The sequence below is a fragment of the Rana temporaria genome, chromosome 1, assembly GCF_905171775.1.
Source record: "Rana temporaria chromosome 1, aRanTem1.1, whole genome shotgun sequence".
Classification (NCBI taxonomy): domain Eukaryota; kingdom Metazoa; phylum Chordata; class Amphibia; order Anura; family Ranidae; genus Rana; species Rana temporaria.
In genome coordinates, this window is record NC_053489.1 from 350,414,248 (window position 1) to 350,429,626 (window position 15,379).

The 15,379-nt window shown below is 43.3% G+C and overlaps 1 protein-coding gene across 3 annotated transcripts in view; it reads right to left on the reverse strand.

Moving 5' to 3' along the window:
- Positions 1–15,379, reverse strand: part of NCAN (neurocan) — a 289,797-nt gene that overhangs the window by 184,852 nt on the left and 89,566 nt on the right. For all 3 annotated transcript variants that reach the window (XM_040320673.1, XM_040320665.1, XM_040320682.1), the window contains exon 2: positions 188–246. In XM_040320673.1, the coding sequence (XP_040176607.1) occupies positions 188–246 (59 nt within the window). The remainder of the gene's footprint in view (positions 1–187; positions 247–15,379) is intronic.

Genomic DNA, 15,379 nt, shown 5'->3' on the forward strand with positions numbered 1-15,379 from the left:
CGGCAAGGAAAGATTGCGGTTTACCTGTCACCTGCAGGTCAACCCATTGACAGGTTTCCAACCCCAGGATTAGGGTGTGCCCGGGCACATCTGGCACACCCCTTGTACACGCCTATGATAAAGATACTGTATAAAGAAAAGACACACAGACAAGATAGACTGAAGAAACAAGTAATTCATATCTTACCTGCAGTACTTGTGCTTCTACTGTGAATCAGGAAGAGCCAGAGTCCAAGTATAATTATCCTTAATAAGGAGAGAAAATAAATATATATTATTTCTATATATATTCTCTGCATGTTTCATTTAAAACATCCATAGAAAACGTAATTAGTAGTACTAACATTTAAAAGAGGAGCATTGATTGTTGTGAAGTGAGTGTAAAATTAACGAAGGCTGCAGAACAAAAAAGCGGATAATTACCTTGCAAAATAAATATGCAATTTAAACCACTCACTTACCTACAACAAAGCTAACATTGTCAGATGTACTGTGGGACTTGTGTAACAAGTAAGTTCTGACCTTGTAAATTGGTGAAGAATACCATTTGAAACCCTTTTGTTCCAGGTTCCAAACCACGGCACAACCGGCACAGAGATTGCATGTTCTCCCTGTGCCTACATGGGTTTGCTGCAGGTACTTCAAGTGATTGTAAAGTCTTGTTTAAAAAAATAAAAAAAATAACAAACATGTTATACTTACCTATTTGTAGTTGGATTGGCAAAGAGCAGCCCAAATCTTCCTCTTCTCAGGTCCCTCTCTGCTGCTTCTGGCACCTCCCTCCTGTCGAGTGCCCCAACAGCAAACAGCTTGCTATATGCTTTATGCTTAATGCATAAAATTAATTAAAGTTGAGGTTCACCCAAAAAATAAATTTTTAACATTACATTCAGCCGAGTTGTCCTAATGACAATCGGCTGTTTTTTTCCCCGTACATACCGTATTTCACCGCCGCTTCCGGGTATGTCTTCTGCGGGACTGGGTGTTCCTATCTGATTGACAGGCTTCCGATCGTCGCATACTACGCGTCACGAGTTGCCGAAAGAAGCTGAACGTTGGTAAGCAGGCGCCGTATAGGGCCGCACCGACGTTCGGCTTTTTTCGGCAACTTGTGACGCGCTGTATGCGACGGTCGGAAGCCTGTCAATCAGATAGGAACGCCCAGTCCCGCAGAAGACATACCCGGAAGCGGCGGTAAAATAGGGTATGTACGGGAAAAAAAAAACAGCTGATTGTCATTAGGACAACTCGGCTGAATGTAATGTTAAAAATTTATTTTTGGGTGAACCCCCGCTTTAAGAGTAAAAAACTAACATACAAAAGAACAATTATTTAACCACTTTCTGCCCGGGCTATAGCCAAAAGATGGCTACAGCGCAGGCTTACTTTGCTGGGAGGGCATCCATGGACATCTTCCCATGATCACCTATAATCACTGCATTCTTCAGACACAGCTGATCACAGATCAGGGTAAAGGCACAATCACAGTGTCCAATGACAGCTGATCATGATGTAAACACAAGCCGGTTATCTGCATTCCTTTGCCAGCATTCCTTGCTGCCAATCAGTGCCCCTCAGTTCTGCCTATCAATGCTCATCGGTGCCGCCTACCAGTTCCTATCAGTGCCCATCAGTGCCACCCATCAGCGCTACCTATCAGTGCCCATTAGTGCCACCTATGTGTGACCTTCAGTGCAGCCTATCAGTGCCCACCAGTACCACCTCATCAGTGCCCATTAGTGCAGCCTCATCAGCGCACATTAGTGAAGGAGAAAAATTACCTGTTTGCATAAGCTTATAACAAACGATAAAAAACTTTTTTTGGGGGGTTCAAAATTTAGGGTCTTTTTTTGTTTGTTTAGCAAAAAAAAAAAAAAAAACAGTGGTAATTAAATACCATGAAAAGAAAGTTCTATTTGTGTGAAAATAATTATAAAAATGTCATATGGGTACAGCGTAGCATGACCATGCAATTGTCATTCAAAGTGTGACAGCGCTAAAAGCTGAAAATTAGCCTGGACAGGAAGGAGTAAATGTGCCCGGTAGGCAAGTGTTTAACTTTAAGGCTGCATTCACACCTGAACGCTGCGTATTTTACCGCGATTTGCCGCGACAAATTGCAGCGTTTTGTCCCGCGATTTGCCGCAACAAAACGCAGCGTTTTTTACCGCGGTTTTCGCTGGAGGGGTGATTACACATTGTCGGCTATGGCCGAACGCCGAAGACGCCTGAAAAAAAGGGCCAGGGACTTGTTTTGAGCTTCAGGCGTATGGCGTTTCGGCGTTCGGCGTGGAGATGTGAACCATCTCCATAGCCGACAATGTTAAATCACCCCTCCAGCGTATTTCAGGCTGCAATAGCGTCGCGATACAAGCGACAAAACGCCTAGGTGTGAATGGAGCCTTAACCACTTTAAAAATGTCACAGAGACAGTTACCTTGAAGGACCATAGTGCTGACATCTGCATCTTACATATGTTCACATTTTCAGCAAGGAATATATAGACTATATGGTGATGAACAACAACTACATCAAGATGTATGCTGATGTTTTGGTATTTATTTGGTAAGATATTGCTTTCGATGCAAGGGGATAATAAAGCACAAGTGTAGTTCCTCACTTTATGTATTGAATAAATGTAATGGCCATTATGTTCTAGTATTGATTCATGAGATGTGCTCTTAACTTAAATGAAAATATAAAAAATAAAGCTTCTTAAGGAATGAACTGGTATAGACTGGAAGAATAGAATCTTTAATATCTGATGGATCATTTATTTAGCTGAGAAAACTGATACTAGTTAAATATACAAGGAAAATGTCCTAAGGTTGGCTCACTGATTGAATATTCTATTAAATGGAATACATATACTGTAGGCTAATACAAAAGCAATGCAACCAGTAATAATGAGGTGAAAAGTATCATACATCTAAAGTAGCCAATCAAGTTTCAGTTTAGAATGCAAGATGAATGCTTATTGGTGGTTTTCTCTTATTGTACTTAATGCATTGATCTTTGCCTTGCTGATTTCCTCTGATATTATAGCTGTCGAACTGCCCTTCTGATCTCTGTGCTTCCCCCCTCATTATAAACCGCCAATTTGCAGTGGTCAAAGGATGTACTGAAGCAAAGAATAGAATGTATCATGATCTCTCAGTAATAATAATGAGACCAGCTCATAACAAAAGATAATAAAGATAAATAAAGGCTCACACCAGCAAAAGAGGACTCTAAAATGTAGAGCTGCAATGCTGTGAGTTTACTAAGAATAAATTGGCACTATAGGCGAAAATCAACAATGGCATGTGTAATGCAATCGGTCACTAGTGTTAAGGCATTAAAGCCTAGCTATGGTTAAAATGTAAAACCATATATTCATTTTCACATTGTAATTTAATTATTTCTAGCCTAATCCTATTAATCTGAACAATCTTTACGTTTGTAAACTTACTTTGGAAGGATCCTCACACATTTACTTCCTTGAATTCTGTGACATTTATTATGTCCTGTGAATAGGCACTGCTGTCACACATTTCACAGTGCCGGTGTGTTGTCACATTCTGCTCCCCATCACAGAATGCTCCGGAAGTGACGTTCCGTCGCCACCATCTTGCTACACCCCACACTCCTGCACATTAATGATTGAGTGAGAAGGGGGCAAGCGGACATCTTGTTACACCCATCGGAGTTTTAGATTTCACACTTATTTTCAACACAAAACGGAGCTTATTACCTTAAATACAGTGGGCCAGATCCACATAGAAAAGGAATAGAAATACGCTATGCCGCCGTATCTTACCTGGCTTTAAATCGAATCCTGGAAGAATTTGCACCGTAAGTTACGGCGGCGTAGTGTATTTCTGGCGGCGGAATTCAAATCGGCGATTAGGGGGCGTGATTCATTTAAATGAAGCGCGTCCCCGCGCCGAATGAACTGCGCATCTTCCGTTTCGAAATTTCCCGCCGTGCATTGCGCGAAATGACGTCGCAACAACGTCATTTTTTAAACTTAGACGTGACTTACGTCCATCCCGATTCACAGACGACTTACGCCAAAAAAATGAAAAATTCAAATTTCGACACGGCAACGACAGCCATACTTAACATGGCAAGTCTATCTATATGCCGCAAAATACCAGCTTTAACTATACGCCGGAAAAAGCCGACTAGAGACGACGTAAGAGAATGCGACGGCCGCGCGTACGTTCGTGGATCGTCGGAAAAAGCTCATTTGCATACCGGATGCGGAAAACGACGCAAACTCCACCCAGCGGATGCCGAAGTATTGCATCTACGATCCGAAGGCGTACGAAGCCGTACGCCTGTTGGATCAAACCCAGATGCCGTCGTATCTTGGTTTGAGGATTCAAACTAAAGATACGACGCAGGAAATTTGAAAGTACGCCGGCGTATCAGTAGATACTCCGGCGTACTCTCACTGTGGATCTGGGCCAGTGTTTTTAAATCCGACAGACTGTTTACATGTTAAATGTCAAAATCAGAGGCGTTCTGTCACATCAGCAACCATGTAAGGTCAGCAGGTTTGCTGCTGCTTTTAAAATTTAACATTTAACCACTTGACCACTAGGCACGTAAACCCCCTTAATAACCAGACCAATTTTCAGCTTTCGGTGCTCTCACAATTTGAATGACAATTACTCAGTCATACAACACTGTACCCAAATGAAATTTTCGTCCTTTTTTTCACACAAATAGAGCTTTCTTTTGGTGGTATTTAATCACCGTTGGGTTTTTTATTTTTTGCGCTATAAAAGAAAAAGACTGAAAATTTTGTAAAAAAAAATAATTTTTCTTTGTTTCTGTTATAAAATTTGGCAAATTTAGTATTTTTTCTTCATTCTTTTGCATAAATGTGAAAGATGAAGTTACGCCGAGTAAATAGATACCCAACATGTCACCCTTCAAAATTGCACACGCTCGTGGAATGGCGCCAAACTTCGCTACTTAAAAATCCCCATAGACGATGTTGCAGGGTATTGCGGAGTATTGTGGGGTATTGTGGGGTATTGCAGAGTATTGTGGGGTATTGCGGAGTATTGTGGGGTATTGCAGGGTATTGCGGAGTATTGCGGGGTATTGCAGGGTATTGTGGGGTATTGCGGAGTATTGCGGAGTATTGCGGGGCATTGCGGAGTATTGCGGGGCATTGCGGAGTATTGCGGGCATTGCAGAGTATTTTGGGGTATTGCAGAGTATTTTGGGGTATTGCACAGTGTGGGGGCATTGCAGAGTGTGGGGGCATTGCAGAGTATTTTGGGGTATTGCACAGTGTGGGGGCATTGCAGAGTGTGGGGGCATTGCAGAGTGTGGGGGCATTGCAGAGTATGGCTGGTACTGCAGAGTATTGCACAGGGAGGGACCGATGGCTGGATCTGTGACTGCATGTGTCACAGATCCAGCCCGCAGCACACGCCGGTTTGTTTACTAGTGATCGCTCCGTCATTGGACGGAGCGATCACGTGGTAAACCGCCGCTATCAGCGGCGATTTACCGTGATCCGTGATCAGCCGGGTCCTCCGGACCCGGCGGTCACGGAGACTCCCGTGTGCGCGCCCCACAGGGCGCGCGGGAGCGCGATTCTAGGAGGACGTACATTGACGCCCTCCTAGAGTTAAGCAACCGCCTTGTAGACGTATTTCGTCTATAGGGCGGTTGCTAACTGGTTAAACAGTCCGTCGGATTTCCAAATACTGTCTTTAAGCAAATAAGCTCAGTTTTTTGTTTAAAATAACTGTAAAATCTAAAACTCCGGTGGGTGTAACAAGGTGTTCACTTGCCCCTTCTCACTCTATCATTACTGTGCAGGACTGTGTAGTGTAGCAAGATGGCGGCAACAACACGTCACTTCCAGAGCATTCTGTCATAGGGAGAGGAATGTGACACTGCAATGGCCTTCTGAACTACTTGCAGGCAGCCAGGTACCATGGGATATATAGTCCTCAGAATTTGAAAATAAACAGCAGAGGAGAAGATGCAAAGCATGCTGGATGTTGTGGAAAGAGATGGTCAGCTGACAAGCAGAACTCACTACATGAAATTAGATTTTCCAAGTACACTTATATTAGATTGTCAAATTAAAACTATTGTTTGCATTTTTATTACAATGCTGATGTTATAAAATAAAAATGTACGTTGTGACTATAGAACGTCTTTAACATAGCAGGCTTCTTTTTTTTAGGTCCCTCTTGTAACACAGTTTATTACCCTTTGATCCTTTCACTAACAAAAAAGATATTTGCCAGCACACCATGGAAAAACATAAATAGCGTCCAAACGGATAGTTTATTGCATGATCACAACACAAGGAGAGCGCAATGTTTTGGAGTCACGCAGGACCCCTTCATCAGGCATGTGATGACACTAAGACGCCTTTAACACTGGAGCGCTTTGTGTGTGCTTTTAGGATAAAAATAGCGCATGTAAAGTGCCCGAAAATTGCCTCTCCTGCAGCCACAGTGTAAAAAGCCCAAGTGCTTTCACACTGGGGCAGTGTGCTTGCAGGACGTTCGAAAAAGTCCTGCAAGCAGCATCTTTCAGGCGGTGGAGGAGCGGTGTATTCAGCCATTTTGCTATAGGCCGGATGGGAACTGGTTAAGGTAAAAATTTGTTTTACATTGCTTTAACTTAAAGCGGTAGTTCACCCCCCCCCGACACATTTTACCATCGAGACAGGCATTGTAGCGCGAGCTACAGTATGCCTGTCCCGATTTTTTTAACCCCGTACTCACCTTGTAGTCGTCCATCGTAGATTCCGGCTCCCGCGGGGAATGGGCGTGCCTATGGAGAGGGAGGATGATTGACGGCCGGCCCTGGCACGTCACTCTCCCCGAAGACAGCCGGAGTAGGTCTCGGCTCTTCACGGCGCCTGCGCACAGGCTATGCGCACGCATCGTGAAGACCGAGCCTATTTCGGCTATTTCCGGAGAAGCGTGACGCGCCAGAGCCGGCCGTCAATCATCCTCCGTCTCCATAGGCACGCCCATTCCCCGGAATCTTCGATGGACGACTACAAGGTGAGTACGGCGGTAAAAAATTCGTGACAGGCATACTGTAGCTCGCGCTACAATGCCTGATTTTAAGGTAAGATAAAAAAAAAAATAAAAATTCCCGTCGATAGGGTGAACCCCTGCTTTAAAGTCAGTCCATATTGTAGCAGAGTACTCCCTAACCCATAACACTCATCGAAGCCTAACTGGCTAGTTTGTTGTTGCTGCCCAGCTTCTTAGCCCAAAAAGCTATGTTGTTCTACATGGAATATGGAAATACTGGATCCTGGATGCACATTTAACCACTGCCTTTAGGTCATATCGTATAAAGAATTTTTTTGTATGCCTGCCTTTTCTGCCTTTATTAACCTAACCCTTTTTTTATGAAAAATCAACCCTTTGTGTTAGAGATTAGTGATGACATGTAAATAACTTCTGTTTCAAGAGGGAATGATCATACCTATCTCACAGCCTTGATTAAGGTTTGTGCCTTTAAGAGGGCTATCACACAATTTTTAACGGCGATTTACCAAAAAATTTTCACCGCTTTCCGGCTGCTACCAAGGCACTTTTACCGCCAGCTAGCGGCGAAAAAAGGGTTAAAAGCACCGGAAAAGCACCGCTTGATTTCAATGGGCAGGGACGCTTTAGGAGCCGTGTATTCACGGCTCCTAAAGCGCTGCAAAGGAGCTGCTGGCAGGACCTTTTCTGACTCCCTGCCAGCGCAAGTAAAGTTCTTTGAGCGCAGGGCTGATATGGTCTTGCTTTTGGAGATTGTAGATAAGCCTGGCTGCTTGATTCTGCACCAGCTGCAGTTTCTTAGACCATTTCATCGGAATGCCTAGTAGGACTCCATTTGAAAAGTCAAGGCGAGAAATAATTAGTGCCTGGACTAAGTCTTTCCTCTGGTCTTGGGTCAGGAGATGTTTTGTTTTGCGGATAAGTCGTAGAAAATGGGAGGCTCTCGAAACCGATTGTCTAACCTGGGGAATCATACTTAGTTTTTCGTCAAGGATAACCCCCAGGACCGTCACCTTATCTTTCGGATTTGGTGTCAAGCCCAACTCAGTGGGCCAATTTTTAAGAAAGTCGGTCTTGCCTTTTCCAACATATGATCTAGTTAAACCTCCCTTCTCAATGGGAAAAGGAGAGGAAGGTGTTAACAGCAAGTGTACAGTTTCAGTCCAATATCTCATACTAGAAAATTTCCCGTGGGATTTTTACATAAGTTGCACCACACAAAAGTAAATCAAGATTTATTTTTCTAAAAAATATATAAACTTTTATTGAATTACATGATTACAGTTTCAGTCCATCAGGAGCGTTCAATGATACGAGCAGAAGGTCTTGACACTACAGACAACATCTATTTCACCTGTGTATCTCAGGGAGACCTCTATCCATCTATGTCTTAACCTTATTTATTTTTCTAACCCCTAAATAAGTAACCGTCATACCACAATTTGTTGCATATAGATACGCTAAAAGGCATGATGTGACAGCAAATAAATGTTTCTCTGTTCATGAGATTAATTATGGTTATGCTGATCTCATAACAATCCATCAACCTTTTTGTGGTTTACACCCAGATTACACTAGGGGAGGCAGAACAAGAATTGTTATACTGACAGTACTGTGACCATCTGCGTAAAAAAATCAATATGGCAAAGGTAGAAAGAAATATGAGGCAGGAGGGATATGTACTAGCAGAAAGCTATGTGTGTATGTGGGCGGCCAGTACAAGGATAGGAGAGAGAGAGCGAAAACTGCAAGGTAAACCTGTGCTCTGACTACAAAAGCCTGCAAGAGCTTTAGAATGTAACACCCCCCGCCTGAATGTGATCAGTAATGAAAAAGAAAGACATGAGCAGAATGGAACGTCAGTGAGTATAATGTACAGACCCTATCTGGCTTAGTCATAAAGTTGACACTAACTAAAACTTCTCCCAAAGATTTTTTCTTGAATTTTGGAAAAGGTAAAGTAAGGTTAAAAAAACCCCACTGGGTTTTCGCCGATGCCCGTCCTACTTTAGATCCTAATGTGACTGCAAAGGTTGCAAAGAAATTACCTATCCAGTTCACTTTCCCAATGTATATTCACCATGGCCCAGATTCTCGTAGAATGGCGTAAATGTCGGCGGGCGTAACGTATCTCATTTACGTTACGCCGCCGCAAGTTTTACAGGCAAGTGCTTTATTCACAAAGCACTTGCGTGTAAAGTTGCGGCGGCGTAGCGTAAATCACAGGGCGCAAGCCCGCCTAATTCAAATTAGGCGGGTAGGGGGCATGTAGCATTTAAATTAAGCGCGTTCCCGCGCCGAACGTACCGAAAAATATCCCAGGGTGCTTTGCTCCAAATGACGTTGCAAGGACGTCATTGGTTTCGACGTGAACGTAAATGGCATCCAGCCCCATTCACGGACGACTTACGCCCACGACATAAATTTATAAATTTTGACGCGGGAACGACGGCCATACTTAAAGTGGAGGTTCACCCTCAAAAAAAATTCTGACATCACATGGCGTCGAGCTATCCTACCGACAGAATGCCGGTGTTTTTTTTTTTCTCAGCACATACCTCGTTATCACGATTTTCACCCCCCGGCAATCCTGCGGGACTGGGTGTTCCCAAGCACTGCCTGTGATTGACAGGCTTCCGAACGGCGCATACTGCACGTCACAGGTTGCCGAAAAAACCCGTACGTCGGTGCGGCTCTATACGGCACCTGCGCACCGACGTTCGGGTTCTGTCGGCAACCTGTGACGCGCAGTATGCGCCGTTCGGAAGCCTGTCAATCACAGGCAGTGCTTGGGAACGCCCAGTCCCGCGGGATTGCCGGGGGGTGATAACGAGGTATGTGCTGAGAAAAAAAAAAAAACACCGGCATTCTGTCGGTAGAATGGCTCAACTCCATGTGATGTCAGAATTTTTTTTGAGGGTGAACCTCCACTTTAACATTGGTTGCCCCTCATATAGCAGGGGCAACTTTACGCCGGAAAAACGTAAACGTCGTAACTTTACTGCGTCGGCCTGCGCGTACGTTCGGGAATTCGCGTATCTAGCTAATTTGAATACTCGACGGGGAAAACGACGGAGGCAACACCTAGCGGACAACAAAAAAATTGCATTTAAGATCCGACAGGCGTAAGGCTCTTACGCCGTCGGATCTTAAATGCAATTTTTTTTTGTCCGCTAGGTGTCGCCTCCGTTGTTTTCTCCGTCAAGTATAATGGATATCTATGCGTAACTGATTCTAAGAATCAGTCGCATAGATACGACGGCCCAGATTAGGACTTACGATGGCGTACATGGCGTTGCGCCGTCGTAAGCCCTTTGAGAATCTGGGCCCATGTATTCACTTTTTATGAAATTCTGCAAGGGATCGCATATGCTTTCTGTATGCAGTTTTAAACGTTTCAAGGATTTTTGCTACATTGTTTGCTGGCCATGTATTTTTGTTGGCAGTACCCTTGATAAAATTACACTTTTCTGGTAGCTATCCCCTAAAACAGGGATCTCCAAACTACGGCCGTCCAGCTGTTGCGGAACTACATGTCCAATGAGGCATTGTAAAACTCAGACGTTCATAGACATGACTAGGCATGATGGGAACAACTGAAGGGCCATAGTTTGAAGACTCCAGCCCTAGAACACAGAAAGAGACACTCCTCACAAAATTACAGAGCTGGTAATCACAGAAATGTGTCTACCCTCCTGGGCAAGTCATATATCCAATAGCTTGGCATTGGGCCCATGGTTTGTGCCAAAGTGGGGGAACAATGTTCTGCCAGAATCTATGATTATCTGGCTCTGCCTGAACATCACTCCTCCAAGTTTCTTTAGCAGAGACCACAGGGCCAGCATATCCTACTGCCAAAAAGAGAAAGCAGAGAGGCATTTCACATCTCTCTTTACCCTTTTAATGATGTCTCAGGGTGTTGAACTTGAATGTAAGTATTTCCAAATGACAGCCCTGTACACAATTCCAGCTTGGTGAAGCTCACATCATAATTTTTTGATGCTACTGTGGTCCAGTAGTGCCAGATCAATTACTTGGTAATTTTTGAGGCTGTAATTTATAGTCTTTAGCAACTATCATATGAAGTGACAGACAGTCTTTATCAGTGCAGTTTGTCCACATTTTCCGTGTACTTTACACTGTAATTATTTTTCAGTCTGACACGTTAAATAATTCTACAGTCTTTTCGACTTATGTACAGTACCTGCAGTTCAGGTGTGTCTATATGGTGTTTTTTTCAATAATAACTTGCAATTATATGTGATGGTTTAGAACATAATAGTCTAAGGCCTTGTACACACGGTCGGACCAAACCGATGAGAATGAACCGAAGTTCAATTTCATCGGACCAAACCGACCGTGTGTATAGGCCATCGGTCTGTTTTCCTTCGGTCCAAAATTTTAAAACATGCATCAAAACCGAACCGATGGACCGCTGCCCCATCAGACCAAACCGATGGTTAGTACAGAAAAGCATTGGTTCAAAACCCGCGCATGCTCAGAATCAAGTCGACACATGCTTGGAAGCATTGAACTTCGTTTTATTCAGCACGTCGTGTGTTTGACGTCACCGCGTTCTGACCCGATCGGATTTTGGACTGACGGTGTGTACACACATGAGGCCGTACGGCCACTTCAGAAGTGAACCGATGAAAACGGTCCGACGGACCAGTCACATCGGTTTGGTCCGACCGTGTGTACAAGGCCTAAGTTGGTGAAGTAAAATTAGAAAAATATATACATAAAACTATTTTTCAGTCCATAAAAAAGCTCTGGTGCAACCAATTACCTTTGGAAGTCACATAATTAGTGAAATGATGTACACCTGTGTGCAATCAAAGTGTCACATGATCTGTCATTACATATAACCACCTTTTTGAAAGGCCCCAGAGGCTGCAACACCTAAGCAAGAGGCACCACTAACCAAACACTGCCATGAAGACCAAGGAACTCTCCAAACAAGTAAGGGACAATGTTTTTGAGAAGTACAAGTCAGGGTTAGGTTATAAAAAAATATTCAAATCTTTGAAGATCCCTGGGAGCACCATCAAATCTATCATAACCAAATGGAAAGAACATGGCACAACAGCAAACCTGCCAAGAGACGGCTGCACACAAAAACTCCCGGACTGGGCAAGGAGGGCATTAATCAGAGAGGCAGCACAGAGACTTAAGGTAACCCTGGAGGAGATGCAGAGTTCCACAGCAGAGACTGAAGTATCTGTACATAGGACGACAATAAGCCGTACGCTCCATAGAGTTGGGCTTTATGGCAGAGTGGCCAGAATAAAGCCATTACTTTCAGCAAAAAACAGAATGGCACATTTTAAGTTTGCGAAAAGGCATGTGGGAGGCTCCCAAAATGTATGGAGGAAGGTGCTCTGGTCTGATGTGACTAATATTTAACTTTTTGGCCATCAAGAAAATGTTATGTATGGTGCAAACCCAACACATCACATCTCCCAAAGAACATCATCCCTACAGTGAAACATGGTGGCGGCAGCATCATGCTGTGGGAATGTTTTTCAGCAGTCGGGACTGGGAAACTGGTCAGAGTTGAGGGAAAGATGGATGGTGCTAAAATGGCTTAATACAGGGATATTCTTGAGCAAAACCTGTATCACTCTGTGTGTGATTTGAGGCTAGGATGGAGGTTCACCTTCCAGCAGGACAATGACCCCAAACACACTGCTAAAGCAACACTTGAGGGGTTTAAGGGGAAACATGTAAATGTGTTGGAATGGCCTAGTCAAAGCCCAGACCTCAATCCAATAGAAAATCTGTGGTCAGACTTAAAGATTGCTGTACACAAGCGTAAACCATCAAACTTGAAGGAGCTGGAGCAGTTTTGCAAGGAGGAATGGGCAAAAATCCCAGTGGTAAGATGTGGCAAGCTCAGACTTATCCAAAGCAACTTGGAGCTGTGATAGCCACAAAAGGTGGCTCTACAAAGTATTGACTTTAGGGTGGTAAATATTTATGTACATTGACTTTTTCTGTTATTTTGTCCTATTTCTTGTTTGCTTCACATTAAAAAAAAAAATATTCAAAGTTGTGTGCATCTTCTGTAAATTAAATGATACAAATCCTCAAACAATCCATGTTAATTCCAGGTTGTGAGGCAACAAAACACAACAAATACCAAGGGGGGTAAATACTTTTGCAAGGCACTGTACATACAGTACATATATCATTTATACATTTTAGTAATTTCCACTTCACTATCTTGCATAACTGAACCACCTGGTCCCTTATATGTGATAAAGCTAATTTTCACTATGCTATTTACTATTCATCACATACAAAGAAGGTTAGACACATAAATGGCTAGATTACCGATATATATTAAGTCTAAAAACTCGTGAAACATTGAAGTGTTCCAAAGTAAATGTTTACATTGTTATCTTTAGGAAATACAATATGCATACATAGTTACATAAATAATTTAGGTACCAGTAATATGATTCCTTTCAACAGGGGACCCATGCACATGCATTGGATTATAAATCCAAACACATATAGTGCAGTATTTTTTTTTTCTTTAGTGCATAGTTAAATGCCAGATGTACAAAGCCTGTGGGAAGTGATGAGTCATCACGTATAGATAAAAGCTAAGGAACTGCCCATGCATGCTTTAGAATTTTCTTTAAGATGGATCTCATAACAAACTATAACATCCAGCTAGCTGCACCCTTGACAGAGTTAGTCTTGGTTTCATTACAGGGTTAAGAACAGAACATACATAATTTAATCAGTCTTTGAAATCTACAGCAGAATAACTATATTCAACAGGATATCAAGCAGGTATTGCAGACACACATAGGTTGCACTGCACGGAAACGATCAGCAACACTAAACTGTCCTTTTTTTTTTGCTGAATTAACACAAGCTTTAATGACACTAGACAAGGTCAATCAGACATCTCCTTCTCCGCCAAATAGGACTCTGCCATTGGTGTGCTTCACCCACAATGTGGGCTTAGTCATTGAGGTGGGTGAGTCAAGCAAGGTAGGAATTATACTGAATCATAATTCCAAAAATATAATTTTAATTTTAGTAATGAAAATGGTATCATTAGCAGTAATCAGCATGGATTCATGAAAAATCATTCTTTCCAAACCAATCAATTAACCTTCTATGAGGAGGTGAGCTGCCATCTAGATAAAGGAAGGCCTGTGGATGTGGTGTATTTGGTGTAACAACATTATTGGCGCATGTGCTCTGAAGGAACAGTCATCCTTGCCATTTCTTTAGAACCCTGTGCCATGACCTTGTGTGCATGGAGGGACATCATCGTGGCATCTGGCCACACAGTGCCTTTGTCTTATGCCCTGTCCACAGGAAAACCGTGTTTTTTTTTCAGCAGGAAAACGGCTCAAAATTGTCTTGCATACACACTGTCACACAAATCTTGTCTGAAATTCCGAACGTCAAGAACGCGGTGACGTACAACACGTATGATGAGCCGAGATCAATGAAGTTCAATAGGCAGTTCGGCTCTTCTGCTTGATTCTGAGCATGCATGTTTTTTTTTTGTGTCGTAGTTGCATACAGACAATCGCGATTACCGATAGGAATTTTTCTTGTCACGAAAATTGAGATCCTGCTCTCAATCTTTTCTTGGCAGGAATTCTCACAGAAAAAGTGTGATGGAGCATACACACGGTCAGAATTCCTGACAAAAATCTCACATCGCACTTTTCTTGTTGGGAAAACTGATCGTGTGTACGAGGCATTAGGCCTCATTCACACTACGGGCCGTTCAGGTCCGTCTTTCACGGACCTGAACGGCCGCTCCATGCATCGCTATGGAGCGTCGGATGTCAGCGGAGACATGTCGGCTGACATCCGACCCGCTAAAAACAGACGTATGGGGGCCACGCCGCCATCCGTCCATGCGGATCGGATCGGGTAAGATCTGATGAAAACGGACATGCTGTCCGTTTTCATCAGATCGCTCCATAGGGACACAGCAGTGCCCGACAAGCCCCTCCCCGCTCAGTGAGCAGAGAGGAGCTTGTCATCCGTCGGCTCAGCGGAGATCTGTGGACTGATCTCCCGCTGAGCTGACGGGAGCAGGCGGACTCCGTAGCGGAGTCCGCCTTTGTGAATGAGGCCTTACAGGTTTTTTTTTTTGTTTTTGTTTCCCCAGGGTTTATAACCTATTTAACTAAATATAAATTGTCTGGAAATCAATTACTAATCTCCTCATAGTTCTTCCTACAACCTGGATCCAAAACAACATACCTTGTGGTGCAATTGACATATTGTTTAATGGGGAGAGACTTCCCTGTACTACAGGATAATATCCCAAAAACTGGCAGCTGCTACATCCATATACCAGATATGAA